At 35.2% G+C, this 18,167-nt stretch overlaps 5 protein-coding genes across 8 annotated transcripts; 1 reads left to right on the forward strand and 4 right to left on the reverse strand.

Annotated features, from left to right (window-relative positions):
* Window positions 1–1,833: 1,833 nt before the first annotated feature.
* Vps15 (vacuolar protein sorting 15) lies at window positions 1,834–8,154 on the reverse strand. 2 transcript variants are annotated; one of them, XM_073962386.1, is made up of 12 exons: window positions 7,894–8,154; window positions 7,515–7,775; window positions 7,254–7,434; window positions 6,490–6,944; window positions 5,791–6,427; window positions 5,033–5,450; window positions 4,380–4,975; window positions 3,780–4,179; window positions 3,037–3,493; window positions 2,535–2,970; window positions 2,303–2,478; window positions 1,834–2,236 (listed from the first exon to the last, which is right to left on the reverse strand). In XM_073962386.1, the coding sequence occupies exons 2-12, from the start codon at window positions 7,607–7,609 to the stop codon at window positions 2,002–2,004; spliced, it is 4,086 nt and encodes a 1,361-aa protein (XP_073818487.1). In that variant the 5' UTR covers window positions 7,610–7,775; window positions 7,894–8,154; the 3' UTR covers window positions 1,834–2,001. The 2 variants fall into 2 exon arrangements, with proteins under 2 accessions (XP_073818487.1, XP_073818488.1); XM_073962387.1 differs by having other exon boundaries at window positions 7,515–7,811.
* A 50-nt stretch (window positions 8,155–8,204) lies between these two features.
* On the reverse strand, window positions 8,205–10,201 carry LOC141390001 (uncharacterized). Of its 3 annotated transcripts, none has more exons than XM_073962392.1 (4): window positions 9,293–10,201; window positions 9,035–9,217; window positions 8,549–8,767; window positions 8,205–8,489 (listed from the first exon to the last, which is right to left on the reverse strand). In XM_073962392.1, the coding sequence occupies exons 1-4, from the start codon at window positions 9,954–9,956 to the stop codon at window positions 8,338–8,340; spliced, it is 1,218 nt and encodes a 405-aa protein (XP_073818493.1). In that variant the 5' UTR covers window positions 9,957–10,201; the 3' UTR covers window positions 8,205–8,337. The 3 variants fall into 3 exon arrangements, with proteins under 3 accessions (XP_073818493.1, XP_073818491.1, XP_073818490.1); XM_073962390.1 differs by having other exon boundaries at window positions 9,059–9,217; window positions 9,293–10,020; XM_073962389.1 differs by having other exon boundaries at window positions 8,549–8,788; window positions 9,293–10,020.
* A 65-nt stretch (window positions 10,202–10,266) lies between these two features.
* Window positions 10,267–10,807, reverse strand: LOC141391504 (uncharacterized). Its single transcript, XM_073964382.1, has 2 exons — window positions 10,687–10,807; window positions 10,267–10,625 (listed from the first exon to the last, which is right to left on the reverse strand). Exons 1-2 carry the CDS (start codon window positions 10,796–10,798, stop codon window positions 10,288–10,290), a joined length of 450 nt encoding a protein of 149 aa, XP_073820483.1. The 5' UTR covers window positions 10,799–10,807; the 3' UTR covers window positions 10,267–10,287.
* A 3,567-nt stretch (window positions 10,808–14,374) lies between these two features.
* Window positions 14,375–16,202, reverse strand: P5CDh2 (delta-1-Pyrroline-5-carboxylate dehydrogenase 2). Its single transcript, XM_073962388.1, has one exon. It carries the CDS (start codon window positions 16,154–16,156, stop codon window positions 14,396–14,398), a length of 1,761 nt encoding a protein of 586 aa, XP_073818489.1. The 5' UTR covers window positions 16,157–16,202; the 3' UTR covers window positions 14,375–14,395.
* A 927-nt stretch (window positions 16,203–17,129) lies between these two features.
* On the forward strand, window positions 17,130–18,140 carry LOC141390002 (uncharacterized protein C15orf61 homolog). The gene is made up of 3 exons (XM_073962393.1): window positions 17,130–17,345; window positions 17,407–17,593; window positions 17,654–18,140. The coding sequence occupies exons 1-3, from the start codon at window positions 17,244–17,246 to the stop codon at window positions 17,782–17,784; spliced, it is 420 nt and encodes a 139-aa protein (XP_073818494.1). The 5' UTR covers window positions 17,130–17,243; the 3' UTR covers window positions 17,785–18,140.
* The last annotated feature ends 27 nt before the right edge of the window (window positions 18,141–18,167 follow it).

Here is an 18,167-nt window from a genome sequence, read left to right on the forward strand (position 1 = left end):
GATGGTTGCGTTCGCCGTATGGCATGTAGCGCCATCCTGTTGAAACCACATCTCCTCCGGATCAATGCCATCCATATTTTCAAACAAAAAATCATTGATCATGGTGCGGTAACGATCTCCGTTGACCGTAACGCGAGCTCCGGCCTCATTTTTGAAGAAATAAGGTCCGATGATGCCACCAGCGTGAAAGCCGCACCATACGGTGCATTTTTCTGGATGTAATGGAGTCTGTAGGGTCTCTTGTGGATTGGTCTCACTCCATATGCGGCAATTTTGCTTATTAACAAACCCGTTAAGCCAAAAATGCGCCTCATCGCTGAACACAATTTTGCGATAAAACAACGCGCGAATCGACGACGATTTTCAAAGTAAATTTGGATAATTTTGTAGCGTTGTTCAAGCGTGAGTCTATTCATGATGATTTGTCAGAGTATACTGAAACAAATAAAAAAAAAAGTTTCATCAAAATTTAATTCTTTGTGTTACTTTTTACAATTTAAAGTTCTATCTAGCTTAAAAAAACACCCTTTATTTCAAATTGAAATATGTGTGTACATTTATTTTGTTTTTGTGTTTTTGAACGCACTTTAATCAATTAGTCTAAATGAGCCATATGTTAACTTATGTGTGTAAACATCTACAGAGAGCATTAAGCACATTCAGCAACTGTCAATAACAAAGTTAACGTATTTATTTTAAACCAGCTGGAAATGCAGGATAGTGAAAAATCTTTAGATTCTATTCTAAAATTTATTGAAAATATAAGGTATATAAAGTTGATTGTTTTATTCAAGAATTGTGATTTAAATGGGGGTTCATAGATTATGTGAGCTGTTTAAATATTATCAATACTGCCAATTTGTAAAGGGACGTGCAGATCTATTTTGTAAACATCCCAAAATAATTAAGATCATAAAATGTAAGGTAAGGTAAACATCTACAAAATATTGTTTAATTTATTAAGAATGATATAATGGACTTTATGAATGTCCCAATTTACATTAGGCGAGTTTACTTGCGGCAATTGTCAGTTTGTTGGTGAGAGAGGGTGTTGAGAGGCAAAGGGTTACCATATACCTCACCTCTCTTTCCTTCAAACTGACAATTGCCGCAAGTAAACTCGCCTAATGTAAATTGGGACTAACCTCTTATCCAAGGTTCATTTAGTTGATATTAGATCGTATATGACATTGAATGTGTCAGGGGAATATTCAGGACCTTTATTTCAGCTACCATACGCCCTAAATTTTGCGTCCAAGTTCAGTTTAAGGACCGATCTTAGATCGTTTTGACACTTTATGTCACCAGCCCTTAGAGTGTTCTTACATCCCAAGCAAAAATCTAAACTGTGAATAACAACTAAAATTTAGTTTTAGAAAAATCTTAACTAATGAAGAATGTAATTAACCCAATCACTGCGGTGGTTCCATATGGAACCACTTGTGTTATTTTACTTTTTGGAAGAAAAAATCCACATATTGAACATATTTATTTTAATATTAGTATTTTCTAACAGTAAAGCATTCAGGTTCCAATTCTTGTCCTAAAAGCAGGATAATGTGAAAATATATGCATTTTTCACAAAACCTTCGCAGGGATTGGGTTAATTGTAATACTCCTACCTGCATGTATAAAGTTCGATATCGACTCTGTCGATATCCTTTACTACTATTTCAATCCCTCTGATAAAAAAATTATCTTCTATACCTTCACGTTTTTGAAACGCATTAGACAAGTAAATGTGTGTCATTGGTAAAAATATCTTAATGCAATTATTCTCTAATCATCACCCTGGCAAATGCAAATTTTTAAATTCAATACAATATTTAATTGTTTTTTACGTTTTAAATATGGATTACTTTATTGAATAACATTAAATATATGTATGTACGTGTAGGTATGTAAATAAGTATGTATTTGAATAAAGTGCTTAACAAAATAATCACAGTAGAAAATACAAAATAGGATAGAACCATTTAGAATAATTTAAAATCTATAAATTCACTTCCATAATTTAATGACACCATCACGTGATGCAGATGCTACATATATTTGATCTTTGTCAGTTTTGCACATTAATAAGTCAGTAATGGCATCATGATGACTGGCCGATGGCATTTCGGGGCCTGATCTTGGATTTTCTTCAGTCGAAGCTCGCAAGGTGTTCATATCGGCAACATTGCCCAATGAGATGATGTGTTCTTCAATAACTTGACTGCCTTCTATGAGACGAGAACTGAAAAAATGCCACAAATGTTATATAAGAATTTGCAAGGAGCAAAGGTCTCTTTATGTTACTTACTCATAATTAAAGGAAACTGCATTAAGATTATCCTTGGCTGATGGTATTATCATCGAGGAGTTCTTGGGCTGTTGTAAATCCCAAAAACGCAAACGTTGATCGGAACTACCGGTCATAATAAATGGTGAATTGTCAACAACACCGCTTAATATGCCGCATGTGGTGGCGGGATCATTCTGTAAATAGATTTTATTGTGATTTAGTTGGTTTTCTCTGTCCCACTTGAACTTACCATACTAGTATAGGATAACACTGGCGCTGAACTAGCCCACAAAACCGTGTGACGATGTCCTGTCTCAATATTCCATATCGAAACCTCATTATTGGATTGCGATGCGGAAATTAAGCAAGATGGCTCTGTGGGATGGCAAGCCACTTTACGTATCCACGAATCGGCTGGATGTTTGATTTCTGCAATAGGCAGACGAAATCTTAGATCCCAACAAATGTGTTTACCACCACTGGTACCCGTGACCAACCACGATCCAGTTGGATCAGCACATATTGTTGTTATGACACCGTGACGCAACTCATTTTGTAAACGCCAAGCAGATTTTTGCATGCGAGTATCCCAAGCCACAATGCCACCATATAATGTCGCATAGATGATGACACTTGGTGAACATTGTTCAAAGGAATGCATATCTACCACGGAACCATCATTTTCACTGAAAACAAAGTAGAAAAAAATAGTGGACGTGCATTTACTTTTCAACCTATTTTATGTGACCTACTTTTGATCTAAATGCAAAGCTTGTTGCAATGTCATCTTTGAAGAATTTCTATCTATCCTCATAATTAGCAGGCTACCATCCTTTCCACCCACTGCCAGGGATTGTCCATTGTCACAAGCGGCCAATGAGTATATGGGCGTATTGGCAGCATACACCTGTCTTGACTTGTTTATACCATTATTGCCACTCAATTTATTGGCATCCCAAAGCCGTACTGTACCATCTATACTACCACTGGCAAATAGAGATCCATATGGTTTCAATGGAGTTAATTTGATAACAGATTCGGAATGTTCATGTAAATGGGCCACCATGGTACCACCTAAACGCCAACCTTGAGGATAGGGTGAGTTTAATTTATCCAAATGGCTACGTTGAGACAGAGCCAATACACTGTATTGAGTTTTCATTTTACTGCGTAGATTTTCTAAATCTTTGCGGCATTCTGATGAACGTTCTGTAATGAGAGGAGAATTAGTTTAGTTTTTGTCATTTTGGTACATTGTAGAAAATCTGAGGGTCTAATCACAATTTTGGTAGCTGTTCACAGGACGTTCAAATCTTAATTTGTTGTGTGTTATTGCAGTTATCTGCTTCTAGGTTCTTTGTGTCCAAACTCAAAAAATTTGCAACCAGCACCAGCTATTTTTACAGAGTCACCTGAAGTGCCCAATGACGTGACCCTTTGAGTGTTACGTCTTCGAACATTTCAGGTGACTAAATGCTATATTTCGTTTTATTACCTTGCCAATAATTTCTTTCCGGCATTGTATACTCTCCCAAAGAGGTTGCCGTACTAACCGTTGTTGGTTGTGTACCCAGGACAATGACACCCGATTGCGGTGAACCAGACATACCGCCACCAGGTGATGCTGCCGTATCTGAATTCGGTGAAGTGGGTGTAATGCCATCAGTGACCCTTTGCTCCATATTAGTTTTCGATGTGACATGACGATCACCCAAGGGAAACTCATGACATACAACAAATTTACGTCTCAAATTAATCCGACCATTACTGGAAATCGAAGGTTCATCGGCATCCTGTTGTGATTTATACTTAAGTTTGGCCAAAAAGTTTTTCATTGCCAGCAATTGTTTCTCTACCTGTTCCGTTAAACCATCGGATTCTAAGCGACGGAAAAGCTGGAAATAATTCGTATTTTTAAAATTGTCGGTAAATGTAGATATCAAAATATAATGGGCGAGTTGAGCATTGTTATATGTATATTAGGAATTGAATAAAAAATCGGCAACGGTCAGCTCCAAAATAAGGGGAGCTCAGTCTTGTGCTCCAACAAAAAGTTAGTAACATAAAACATTTTGTCCTCAGCTTAAAAACTTACACTATTTAATGTTTGACCCATATCGTCATATTTTGGCGGCAAACCTGGCTTGGTTTCGTTGCGTATTTTAGCCCTATCCTCTAAGGCATGTATAAACTTGTGAACATCTGCAAAACGCATAACACTGTCATAGACCTGTCTGGGTATTGGTGGTAATAAACAATCCAATAATATATCCGGTTTCTCAACTTGTATAATGGGCGATTTTAGAAACTTTTGTATGGCAGGCATAATTTTACACTGCACATCAATGGCTGTAAGATTGCGTGCTGTTGTCGAAATCATGCCACAAATTTCATGGCGAATCCATAAATTAGGATGACAAAGGTAACAAGCAGTCTCTTGAATGATGTCTGTAACTGTGGGCTTTTTAATGTGGCCCAATTCTATGAGTATGGTTACAGCCCTTATGGCCTTTGCTATTACGAATTCTTCACGATCGGTAAAACCTTGTTGTAACAAAGGTACCAAAATATCGGATACCTGCCAGCCAACATAACCAGCCACCCCAGCAATGTTGTCATAAAAGGAGCCACGCAAATTCTTGTCCTCATCATTCAAAAACGTCATAATGTGGGACAAAATGACATCGTTGGCTGCAATCATATAAAAAGGTTAATAACGTCTTTTGATGAGAGATTTTATAACTTTACCCTTTTCTTTTCCAAAGAAAGCACACAAATCGCATATATTTGATTCCATCAAAGTTTGCTTAACTATGGCCTTCGGGTCGGTAAGCAAACTCAGCACAGTTTGACGTATAATTTCATGTAGAGCATTTAATTCGGCTTCATAACGTCGCGTCGGCATATCATTGGGTGAGTTGCGTTGTGTTTCTTCCAAAAAGTAAATTGCAATTTTTGCCAATTTGGCAATGTTACGGGCAAATGCTACTCTCACAATAACCGCACTTTGATCACAATTGGCCAATTGTGTTATCGATTGTAGTATATATTCAGGAAATACGTTGGCATCACTACGTGGAATATCCTTTACCATACTCAGACAGGCTGTCAAAGTTTCAATGGCTTGTACTTGAACCTTTGCCGAAGAATTTTGTGCTAAATGAATCTGAAAAGAGATGAGATGTTAAAAACAGGATTGTTTGGCATTTGTGGCATACGCCGTCGCCATAAAGGATTATCGTTTGAGTACCGAGAATATTTTGGGTACGCACCAGAGACTTAGCCAAGGGTTGGACCGGTTTGAAAATTTGCTCCAAAGTCATATTTGCTCTGGTGCCCAACTACCCGATCAATTATCTTACAACAACAGTAACCAGTGTTACAATCTCACGGCAGCGGGTTCTTTGTACCGGATTGACCCGAAACCAAAAGCGTTTCGGCTAGGGACTGCCAACACAGCATTAAACCTATGCTGCTACAACAACAATTTTCTACATTCTACTTACTATGTACGGCAATATACGATCCAATATAGTCTCCGACGTTGTATATTTGGACAATTTCTGCAATATTTCCAGTGAGGCAATTTTCGTATTTGAATGTTTCAGACCGCGGATGCATGATGTAACAACGGTTATAATTAAAATCAAACCATCTTGATCTGGTGCAACATTAGCACAAGTTTCGGCATCTTTCTTTTCGGAATTATCTTCCTCCTCCTGTGTCAGAATTTCTTTGTCAATACTATGCTTTTCTTCATTCGTATCCTCCTCAGGGGTTAAGTCGGCACAGTGGCCTGAAGTCAAAACCTTAATGCAATGGTTGATGTCGGTATGCAGGCGCATTATTTTATCATCTGGTGACATAATGGGAGCCGATGAGAACATTTGCAAATACGATTGTAGGAATGAATAGAAATATTCGGGAAATAGGCGTCCGCGCTCTTGATCCAAATAGTCTTCGGCACTTTTACGGGATATGGAATTCAAGTCTATCATAGAGGCGAGCAGATTACGCAAACGTTCATTTTCAATGCCTTGTAGATGTTTTTCCACAAGTTCACGTTCTCCACGGCGATAGGCCAATAATTGGGATAGTTCAAAGGGAGCTGTTCCCTCTGTCCACAGCTCCAATAATGCACAGCTATTTGGGAAAATGAAAAATTTATAACAATTTTCTAATTAACAATCATTTATCTTACTTACCCCGCTGAAAAAATATCCATTGCTGGCAGAAGGGTATTTCCCGAATAATGTGGACCCAAACGTATAATGGAATCTGTGGGAAACATTGCCGCATTACCATCCATATCTTCAGAGGATAGAGTTTTAACAAATCTTTCGGGTGCAATGTAGCAGGTACGCCTACGACTTGTATCAAAGAAATATGTATAATCTGCCGGATTATCCTCGGGCAGATATGTTGGCTTGAAAGAAGCAAAATCCGATAATAATATCCAATTCCATGATGTTATCAAAATATTTTCCAGTTTAATATCGCCATGACATATTTTCTGTTTGTGACACTGATTTAGGGCGCATAAAATCTGAAATGTAATCCATTTTTTCTCCAATACCGTAAGGAATGGACGGGTAGATACACGGTCATATAAGCTGTGCTTGACATATTCTCGCATTATATAGGCAGCTTTATCGGTAATCTAAAATGCAGAAAATTTAAGTAATATTAAGAGTAAAAGGACCACTTTTAAGGACACCAGTTGATGGATTGCTATGAGACATTTTTATTTGTAAAATTGTCCATAGGGCAAGAAACACAATTTGTATATTTTTTACAAAATGTAAGCACATTCTTTGAATATTCGGAATTGTATATCGATATCGAGGACTTCCCGAAAAAATGATATTATTCTAATCAGGACACCAACTACTATTACTTATCAAAGTTACATAGCAATCCAACTATTGCACCTTAACCTAATTGAACTAAGTTATTCGCACTATCTCACCTCAACCCTTTGGAATGGCAGACAATTTACGGCATTTGTCAGAGATTTCTTTATATACTCCACACGGGACTTATGATCTTCTAGTGGTAAAGTTGGATCATGTATGACAAATACTTTTACCACTATTAAACCTTCTTCAGATTTTGCTTTGGCCACTTTAAAAAAGCGGGTACTTCCCATACTAAAGGGCAAAACAAAATGAGAATAACATTTAGAAAAATTAAAGGCGTATTTTTTGTAAAATTGGATATCTATACTTACTTGGAGTCAAATACTATATCACCAAATTGGCCCGAAAAATAATGTTCAACGGGATAAATTTGTGATGGCGCTATACCAACCAATTGATTGCCCATTGTATAACCGTAACTTTTTAGTTTTCTATAATCATTAATAAAGTTTTCACCAAAATTCAAGATTCCTTTAGATTTTTGCTAACTAACAAATTTTTCACTCTATTAGAATCAGCTGTTTTTGGCTGTTGTTGTGTTGTTGTTGTATGTCAATGATAAACAAACAAATCTAGAGAGAGAAATAGTGAACAGCTGATTTACTCTCCTTTAATAAGGAATTCGTTAAGGGAAAATTAAACAGATGGCGCTATTAATAAATTTCTATGAATGAATCTAAAAATACGTACCTATTTCAAATATTTTTTAGCGGTTAAACATCCAAACTGGATGGCGGATAATGATCCGTTGGATATACACGTTTGCAACGACATTTCCACACTTGGCAGCCCCACCAATTCCTATGCACATTATGAAGTCGAGTGGATTGACTATTGACCGAGATGAGCCAAGAGAATGAAGGCTTGCCAGGCCACGTCGTTTATCAGATCATTAAGACACGCCGTTCAGACTCGGGGATAAACATTGAATGAATCTGGGTGCACTTACTGACATGAAAGGAGTCTTTTCTGGGATGTTTGTCGAACAAATTATTAAATTCTTTCCAAGGTATGACATTTATTTAGTGTAATCACCCACTTTTCATATGTTAGCATAACTCCAGATTTTCGGAATGGCAATTAGAATAAATGCTTGGAATGATATTTATAACACATTCTTCAGAATCTTTTCATTTAATGTTGAGAAAGCTGTTTCATTCGATTCCTATGCCAAACATCACGGTCCACATCAAAAGCCAATGTAGTGTCTGTGCAATCTCTGAAAGGCTTGAGAAAAGTCCATGAACCAAATATTATATCCGATCCATCACAAATCCAACAAAAACCTATAACACCGACAAAGTTATTTATTGAGATACCTTTAATAACAAAAACTTCTTCCTACCAAGAAATGTTCCAGCTAAATGTTCCTCTTCTTTCCGGGCATACAAATAGAATGGTCCACCTAGTTCTTTGATTGTACTTCCAAGTAATTTCCATTCCAAATCCATTATAGTGTGTTGTTTAGGTGGTATACAATCATGAATTTCTATGGATAAGTTGTTATTGTTGGCAGCCCATTGGATATCAAAACATAAACCCAAAATAATGGAATACCATGAACCTGTAATGTCGCAAGGTGTTCCTAAAAATTAATAATAAAAGCACTTTTGAAAGAGAAAAATATAAGGAAAAATAATAATAAATTAGAAAAAAGCAAAAATTAAGGAAAACTTATTAAATCTGAAGCCTAATTTTTGGGGGTCAGATATATGAAAGAATGTTGAATTTATTAATAAAAAGGATAGGAATAAAGAAAATGTCACATTTCCAAAGTCCAATAATCCTGGAAGTCATTAGCTATAGTCAAACTCCGTATTTATCTACATACCATTGATATGGTCCTCCTCACTACCTGGCTGTTTTGATTTTCTTAATTGTTCCAATTTTTCCAAGACTCGTTCCAGTACATTTCTTATTTCGGTCGCCGTTAGATCCGTAACAAAATTTCCCGAAAATTGTGAACCATCAGAGGAAGTATTCGATGGATGGTGTTGGATGTTCCCAGACGATTCTAAAACGATATATGTATGCATGTAGCTTCAAATTAAATTGTTCTTATTTGAAAAAAAAAAAACTATTCACTTACCACTTCTTGAGATGTAATTTTGCATTATTCTCCTCATTTCCCCTGATTCTTTTAAAGAAGACTCATTGGAATTTATTGGTTTAGTTAAAGTCGTAGCCAAGTCCATAACGCTAGTATTCATTTTCTGGGCAATATTTGCCAATAGATTACCCTGGTTATTATTTCCATCATGTGCATTGGAATTTAAACTGATTTCTAAAGCTTTTGTTAGAACTGAGGGATAAAGAGATTTGGAGGAATTGTGGTTGGGGATTGCAGAATTTGGACGTCTCTTTGTTTTAGATAAATGATTTGGACTCCTGCGAGTGTACTTGGAATTCCTTCTCGAATTTTCTTTAAATTGATTTTTAGATGACAAGTCTTCTTGTTGCCTCACGTTCCAATATCTATTCTGTGAATCATCATGGACACCAAAATCAGAAGACAATTTATGGTAGGTCAGTTCTTCTTCTATATGGTTTAAATGTTCTCGAAAAATATCGTATAGATCACCATTTGTGCCCTCAATTATTGGTGGCTTCTTGATTGATTTGCCTAATTTCGAATTTTTATCAATGTTTAATATTAGCGATGCAGAATTTTCGCCACTTTGAAATATTTCCAGCCATATGATGAGGTATAACGGTATCAACGGATTATTACGACATTTTCCAAAAAAGTACATTTTGACAAGGCAAGTTGACAACCTACAGTACAAGTACCTCGATTGTTTTGTTCCAAGCAGACTAGCAAGTATTGGTTTAAGTATACACTATGTTCCATTCTGGCCAAATGGAACTCGGTTTTTAGTAATTCGATTGGCAATACGAGGTGTGTGTTGGTTACTGTGTGTTTTAGATTTGCAGATATATTCCAAATTTGCACTTTTTGTGTGTAACAAGATAGTTCTCCGTAGAAACCAATCCGTTTAAATGCGATCGGATCAAATTTTCATTGAATAAAAAAACAACTTCCAAATAAAAATAATGAAAATCACTTCAGATTATTTTTGTTTATTAATCAATCTCTCCAGTGAAATTTCCATATATCCTATCATTACTTAAAGATAACTTATTATTTAAATATTTTCCATAGCAGTGGTCACATCTTTTACTGCCATCTTCCATTATTATATCAGATTGAGGTTCATCATTTGATACATCCAAATACTGATGATCCGAGGGATCAGTTATACACGATAAACGTTTCTTAAAGATATCATATAAACTTGTTTTAGTATAAGAAGAACGTTTGTCCATAGCCTTTAAAGGAGTTTCACTTCGAATAGCATCGTTAAGTGGCCTCAAACGTTTCTTGAATTCATCGTATAAATAATGGACTTGATGGGGTTTCTCTAGAAAAATTTTCTCTATATTACTATAGGAATGTTTAGTGCAAAGGAAAAAAATAGTTACCATTTAAATTGTTATGCCATTTCTTGGTTGAATCCGCCATCACCAATTTAAGGAGGCACAGGCAAAGGATTAGAAATAATATAGATTTGTACAAGGATTTTTGGTAATTCATTTTTGTTCTTTTATTATTATTTTTTATTTTGAAAGAAAACAATGTTACCTTTGTCGTAGATAAATGTATTGGATGTTCTAGTCCATATCTACATATATATAGTAGGTCCATATCTACATTAGGCAATTTTCCTTACCGCAATTGTTTGATGGACAGAGAGGTCAGGCATATGGTAATCCCTTGCAAAAACACCCTCTCTCACCGACAAACTGATAATTGCCGCAAGGAAAATTGATATGGACCCACTATAGGAAATCCTTGAAGGATTTCCATTAGAAAAACTATTGAAATTCTTTATGGAACCCTTATTTCCAGATATTTTTCAAAAGTAATTCCACTTAAGTTCTGTTTAAAACTCCTTACCCTGCGTTTATACTAGACAGGACAGTTGAGTTCATGTATTGATTGTCAAAAACCCAAAACTTGCCTGTGTGATGTAGGCGTCCAGACAACTGCAAAAACAGTTGTAATATTATGAATAAAAATCATCGATTTCTTTTCCTTTTCCGTTCACATATTTTGTTTCTGTACATATTCTTTTGTTTTCAACACATTTCAATTGTTATCTCACTTATTTTTAGAAAAATGCCAAAAATTTGTCTTCCCTACTGTCTGTGAAAAAATGATGGACAGCTGGGAGTCAGACAGTATGTATGTGTTAGTAAATCAGAGTTGTATTTGAAGACAAACTGTCTGGTGTAAACGCCTAGTTATGGACTGCTAAAATATGTATATTCATACTGTCAAAAAGATGTTCACATGAGTTCTCTGAGTAATATGTAAGAAATTTTAAAATTTATTTTATTCCTTCATAAGCCCATAATTGTTATAATTAAAAGTTAAAAGTGATCGCAAAATTTTCAAGGAGAACCTTCTTGTCAAAATTATTTTTAATGCCTCCAAATTGGTTTATTTTACGCTTTCAAATCCATCTTATTGTCAAAGAAAACATATTATAATCGCCCATTAACTTTTAACTAGGTTAAATTCCCTTTTGCTTTAAAAATTTTCCTTGGTAAGGGGTAGTGTACACTATTTTCCATCGTTATATTTTCGCTAATATGTGCAATATTGGAGATTTTCCTTATGCCATTTACTCTGTGGGTCCACACCAGCAAAAATGTAAAAAACTACGTTATTGCCTCCGTGGGTAGATATGGAATGGCTTTTTCCGTGTCATATGACATTGATAGATAGTGTAAACTACCTCTAACCAAGCCCTATTGTCGATGGTCAGACTAGCAAGGTTTCTTGAAACCAATTTCGTTAAAATTTCTTTTCAAGTTTCGTTAGTGTCCACACACGTTAACCTGAAATTTCAGATTTTTTCGTGTCCTCTTTATTTTACCATTCGCGTTTGTTGTGTTTCTCATACCAATAAAAACAAAACAAACATAAATAAACTAAAAACAGCACAAAATAATTAACATTTATAATTAAATTAATATTAACACATAGTTAAATTTTCACTATTTCATTAATTTAATGTTTTTATTAAATCTTTTTATGCTTGCTTTGTTCTTAACGTTTGCTTGAGAAAATAAAAATGAAAGAAAATGGAAGAAAAAATTTGCAACGAACAACAAGAAGAGGCAACACAACAAACACAGAAAACCATGTACATGGGTTTCACTACTTCATACCCCTCGCCTATAAACTTGACGTCGCCATGTTGAAATCGTGCTAGTCTGACCATCGACATTCATGAGCTAAAAGATAATCTTATAGTAAGTTTACATTTACGAAATCCACGTCAAATGAAATCCAATAGATTTCAGATGAGTTTTCATTTGACGTATACGCAAAGGGATTGGCAGCTGAAATCGAGTGAATTTCGTAAATGTAAACCAAGCATTATAGTCAATAATTATTTTCTAGAGAAGTCTTTAGAAACACTTCTATTTAAAACTCTTGCCCCCATTATTACATGTATTATTTTGTTATAGTTTTACCGAACAGATTTATAGCTAACTTAAAGTTAAATGTGATGATTGAATTTCAAGGAGGAGCTTCTTGGAATTAACACTCAATGTAAAAATTATATTTTTATTGCCTGCCAAAAGGTCTGTCTCGAAAATTGGTTTATTTTCCGCTTTCAAATCCATCAGATAGTAAAAGAATACATGTAATAATGGCCCTTGGAGAAATGTTACAAAATGCCCTTAAAAGTATTCTTTAATATCTCCGTAAACGGACAAAATTAGGTCCGTCTGGTTACTTTCTCAGCAAGAACTTTCTCAGAGAGTAAGGAGTTTTTATTCTCTTTTGCTAGAAAATTGTAAAAAGTAAACAGACACCTTTGCCAATACAGAACAATTTGTCCGTCAATAAAGAAACCAAAGGAAGCAAAAATTTTGTATTTTATTAAAAATAAAAAAGAAAATGACCAAAAAAGTATTTTTTTCGCTTGGCAACTTCGTTCTCCAAAAAAACAATACCATACTTGCCATTTTGTACAATAAAATTCTTTTTAATTTTCACAAACATAAATCAACAAAAAATTAAAAACAGATGATTGATTGTTTTCAAGAAGAAGAAGAGTTGCTAGTTGTTGCTAGAAGAAATTTGTCTAGCAAAAATTTGCAAACTCTCAGTAAAAGAACTGTCAAAAGGTCTCTCTTTCGAATCGCTCTCTTTTGCTGACTTTTTGTGTTAACAGACGACTTCCAGCAACAATTGGTACAAATTGTTACAAATTTTAGGGTAACCAGACAGACATATTATCATCAATTTCCATCTGAGGATATGCGGATTTAAATTGTCAATTCCATTGAATATGTGTACATCAAATAAATCCTCGGAAATAAGATTAAGCCGCAAAAAGTTGTAATGTAAACTTGCTATTATAAAGTCTGTCTGGTTACTTTCCCAGCAAGAATTGTCCAGCAAGAACTTTCTCAGAGAGTAAGGGGTTTTTATTCTCTTTTGCTAGAAAATTGTAAAAAGTAAACAGACACCTTCCCAGCAAAAACCAGCAAGCAATCAGCTGACTTGCCAAAACAGAACAATTTGCCCGCCAACAAAGGAAGCAAACACGTTGTATTTTATTAAAAATAAAAAAGAAAATGAAACAAAAAAGTATTTTTCCACTTTACAAATTTGTTCTCCATAAAACAATACAATTAGACTATGTTATTTCCACAATAAAATTGTTTTTAATGTTCACAAACATAAATCAACAAAAAACTAAAAACGGCTGATTGATTGTTTTCAGGAAGAAGAAGAGCTTGCAAGTGCATGCTAGAAGAAAATTGCCCAGCAAGAATTTGCAAGCTCTCAGTGAAAGAACTGTCAAAATGTCTCTCTCGAATCGCTCTCTTCTGCTGGTTTTTTGTGTTAACAGACGACTTCCAGCAACAATTGGTACAAATTGTTACAAATTTTAGGGTAACCAGACACAGCTATATACAGTAAGAAGTCCAAGTGCTTTTAAAAAAATGCTCGTAAAGACATTCTCCAAAACATCCTCGATATGGTCCATAAAAACTCTTAAACGTTTCTATATCAAGCTTTAGAGGTCTGCCGTTAAAAGTCCCTTGAAATATTCCGTAAATGATGTGGTATTCAAAAATTCAATAAATTGTTTAGTGTATTTATTTAACATTTCACAAAATTATCATCAATCCCCATATGAGGATAATAAATCTCCCTTTGCGGAACAAATGTTTCCTTGACAACTTGAGGTGAAGTCCAACGTAACAAGTATTGGGGACTGCCGGGTTTATCATTTGTTCCCGATAGTTTACTGCCACCAAAAGGTTGTTGCCCCACCACAGCACCAGTTGATTTATCATTGATATATAAATTCCCAGCCGTTGTTTGGAGTCTAACCAAAGCCTCCTTGAGAAATTCCTCATCTTTGGCAAATACCGATCCCGTCAAAGCATACTTCGTAGTAGAACCAACCAAATCCAAAGCACTAATCAGTTCGTTTTCCTTATAAACATACACCGCCAAGAGAGGTCCAAAAATTTCATCCTTAAATAAAACGTCATAAGGATCACGGCAAACAACAATTGTGGGTTCGACAAAATAACCTCTTAAATTTGTACAACGTCCTCCAATAAGAACATCACACTGAGGATTTGTTTTGGCCAAATCTAAGTATTTAGCAATACGTAAAAAGGCCTTGTCATCGATAACAGCTCCTAGGAATGTCTGATAATCACAAACATCACCCATTAATAAATATCCTGTTTGGGAACAAAGCATATCTTTGATATCAGATTCCCACAGGCTATCGGGAACATAAAGTCTTGAACAAGCCGAACACTTTTGACCGCTATATTCAAAGGCACTGCGTATGGTACAGGCCACAACTGTTGCAACATCAGCAGATGGATGGACAAAATGATAGTTTTTACCACCACATTCCCCACTCAAGCGGGGAAAACTTTTATAAAACTCCAAATGTTTGGAAACTAACTTCCAAAGCCCACGAAATGTTTCCAAGGAACCAGTAAAATTTATGCCACCCAAATTCGAAGAATATGTTATGGTATTCCCAAAAACTGGTCCATTAGCTGGTATAAAATTCACAACATCTTCTGGTAGACCGGCTTCAAGCATAATTTTGTAAATAAGCCAACTGGAGAGTATTGCTGAATGGGAAGGCTTCCACAACACAGTGTTACCCATTAGGGCAGGCGTATAAGCCAAATTACCCCCAATGGCCGTGAAATTAAAAGGACTAATGACTGCCACAAAACCCTCCAAAGGTCTCCATAGTATGTGATTTTTTGAAATATTGACATTTTCACTTAGCGGTTGGTAGCGTTGAAGGTCATTTAGAAACCCAACATTCATTCTAGTGAAATCTATCAATTCCGCACCGGCATCAATCTCAGCTTGCTGCAAAGTTTTAGATTGTCCCAACATTGTGGTAGCCACCAATTGTGCTCTGTATTTATTGGACATTAATTCCGCAGCCTTTAGCCAAATATCTTGACGAGTTTTCACATCAATTTTAGACCATTTGAGTTTTGCTTCAACGGCTGTTCGTATGGCCTTATTGATGAGGTTTTCATCAGCCTCATAATATTTGGCCACACATTGATGATGACGATGTGGTATTATTTGGAAACGTTCGTGTTTGGTTTTTAATTCTCTGCCACCAATTACTATTGGTATTTCTTCAATTCGTGATTGATACAGTTCGAGGGCAGCTTCCAATTTCTTTAATTCCTCTGAGCCGGGGTTGTATTTTAAAATAGGTTCATTTTCCATTTTGAAATTATTATCAAATTGAGGGACATCGACAACGGATTTCGTTGGCGGTGCTTTAGCATACACCTTCTTTTTCGCTGCTGATGATGAAAAGAATCTGATTAGAAACGGTTGTCGAAACTTTGAAAACATTTTGTATTGTATGGAAGGAAAATTGAATATGCCTTGATTGTATGGAATTTCAATATGGAAATAAAAATTGAATATAAAAAATATTCAATATACATATCGCTCATTTACTCAATGAGTGGCATAACTCAAAAAATGTCTTTTTTGAGTTAGCAATTTTTAAGTTGATATCTCTAAAACTCAACGAGTTACAGCTTATTTTCTATGAATTTGGCATAAATCATCTAGAACGTTTTTTGAGGTTATGAAGCACTAAAGCACTTCAAATCATGCTTGAACATGCACAGAAATTTAGCACTGATATCTGGTCAGCTCTTTACAAAAGATGGTCCAAGTAGTTTTTTAGTTTTAATATAATAATCTTTTTAAGTTGGGAAGTCAAATTTCAGTCGACAACTTAAAACGAGTTTTTCTCGGAATCAGATTTTTCCTTCCTATGTGTCACTCTTTGAGTAAATGTGCGATATGTATATTATATACAAAATATTCAAAACTGGGTGGAAATTTATGTGAGGTTTCCTAGTCAATGGAATCAATGGAACCGTTACAAATTCCTATTATCATTTTTGGACAGTACTAGAACCGAAGGAATCTACTAAATTAGTGGATACATATTAATTAAAATACATATTTAGCTTTAAGGCAGAGAAACATAAAGGGGATGCATTTCTCGCGTAATGCTATGTTTACATTTACGAAATCCACTCGATTTCATCTGTCAAATCCATAGGTTAAACGTCAAATTAAATCCAATGGATTTCAGATGAGATTTCATTTGACGTTTGAGCTATGGAATTGAAAGATGAAATCGAGTGGATTTCGTAAATGTAAACTTAGCATAACTCATCAACTGATCTTAAATTTAAATCTCGTACGTCATGGGCTAAGATTTGTAGTCTATCGTTCGTCTTCGGTATTTGGGCGATTACGGTTCTCATTTAATTACATCTTCACTTCGGCAACCCTGCTCCGTAACCGCAAATACTACATTTCGTCACTTTCCAACACTCACAGCAATCAGCTGTTTATTGTTTGTAAACAAAACAAAAAAGACTTTGATGACCAGCTGGGCGGGCTTAAAAATTACACAATGCAACTAACACGAATTCTTCTCAAACCGAGGGCTTCAGAAGTATTAACAGCCTATTTAAAACAATGTAATGAACCGCCATGGACTTCCTATTTTGTTAAGGTAATACTTGAGTAAATTTAAAAACAAGCCACCTAATTTTAGAATTTACGTGTCTCATCAGCTAAAGGATGTGAAAAATGATCAATGGGGTAAATCACATTTCAATTGGACCCTGGAAAGTGGTGCAAATTATCACATTCTAAGGACAGCTTGTTATCCTTATCTAAAATATCATTGCACAAAGCGTGAAATACAGGATTTATCTTTGGAAGATAAATTCTTTCGTTTTCTAAAAATTATCAATTTGGGTAAGAGATTTAATTTGATGAAAATGAGTCCATCTTTTCTTAAACACCCTTATTTTATAGGTTTACCCATGTTGTTCTATGGCTTAGCTGCTATACGTTTAATAAGTCATGAGGAATCGGTACTTTTGCCCAATGGTGACAAAGTTTCAATATATTTTCTCTATGCTGAAGATAAAGGTTCTAGATTTTGAGGCATAAAGAACATTCTACATAATTTTAAATTTTGTGATGTTGATTATTGGAGGCTGTGTTCGTTCATAAACAGATTCAGATGCCGCACTGACTACAAATACACTGGACTATACAAAAAATGCAAATATAAGTTCTAACTTTAATTTTTGTCACCATTGTTAATCAACTTTAAGAATACAAATCTGTTAGAGACCTATGCACTACCAAGAACTTTATATTTTAACATTTGGTGGGAAAATCAACATCAGTTCAAAATTCAAAAGTGAATAGGGTATCTATCTAACTACTCAATATTTATTGCTGTTGTTATTAGAATTGAAAATATAAATCGCACCGAAACAGAAAATTTAAAAAATTCAAAAGGTCCATTAGAGTGGCCCAA

Source organism: Musca autumnalis, unplaced genomic scaffold (genome assembly GCF_047663935.1).
Source record: "Musca autumnalis isolate F117 unplaced genomic scaffold, ASM4766393v1 scaffold_1, whole genome shotgun sequence".
Taxonomy (NCBI): Eukaryota; Metazoa; Arthropoda; class Insecta; order Diptera; family Muscidae; genus Musca; species Musca autumnalis.

Coding starts and splice junctions, on each gene's coding strand:
- Vps15 (XM_073962386.1), bottom strand. CDS start 7,609: ATGGGCAATCAATTGGTTGGTATAGCGCCATCACAAATTTATCCCGTT. Junction 5,451..5,790: donor ATCGTATATTGCCGTACATA/GTAAGTAGAATG, acceptor ATCTCTTTTCAG/ATTCATTTAGCACAAAATTC. Junction 4,976..5,032: donor TTTCTTTGGAAAAGAAAAGG/GTAAAGTTATAA, acceptor ATATGATTGCAG/CCAACGATGTCATTTTGTCC.
- LOC141390001 (XM_073962389.1), bottom strand. CDS start 9,956: ATGTACTTTTTTGGAAAATGTCGTAATAATCCGTTGATACCGTTATAC. Junction 9,218..9,292: donor AAATTACATCTCAAGAAGTG/GTAAGTGAATAG, acceptor ATATCGTTTTAG/AATCGTCTGGGAACATCCAA. Junction 8,490..8,548: donor TTTAGCTGGAACATTTCTTG/GTAGGAAGAAGT, acceptor TCGGTGTTATAG/GTTTTTGTTGGATTTGTGAT.
- LOC141391504 (XM_073964382.1), bottom strand. CDS start 10,798: ATGAATTACCAAAAATCCTTGTACAAATCTATATTATTTCTAATCCTT. Junction 10,626..10,686: donor ATGGCATAACAATTTAAATG/GTAACTATTTTT, acceptor AAATTTTTCTAG/AGAAACCCCATCAAGTCCAT.
- P5CDh2 (XM_073962388.1), bottom strand. CDS start 16,156: ATGTTTTCAAAGTTTCGACAACCGTTTCTAATCAGATTCTTTTCATCA.
- LOC141390002 (XM_073962393.1), top strand. CDS start 17,244: ATGCAACTAACACGAATTCTTCTCAAACCGAGGGCTTCAGAAGTATTA. Junction 17,346..17,406: donor GGACTTCCTATTTTGTTAAG/GTAATACTTGAG, acceptor GTGTCTCATCAG/CTAAAGGATGTGAAAAATGA. Junction 17,594..17,653: donor TCTAAAAATTATCAATTTGG/GTAAGAGATTTA, acceptor CTTATTTTATAG/GTTTACCCATGTTGTTCTAT.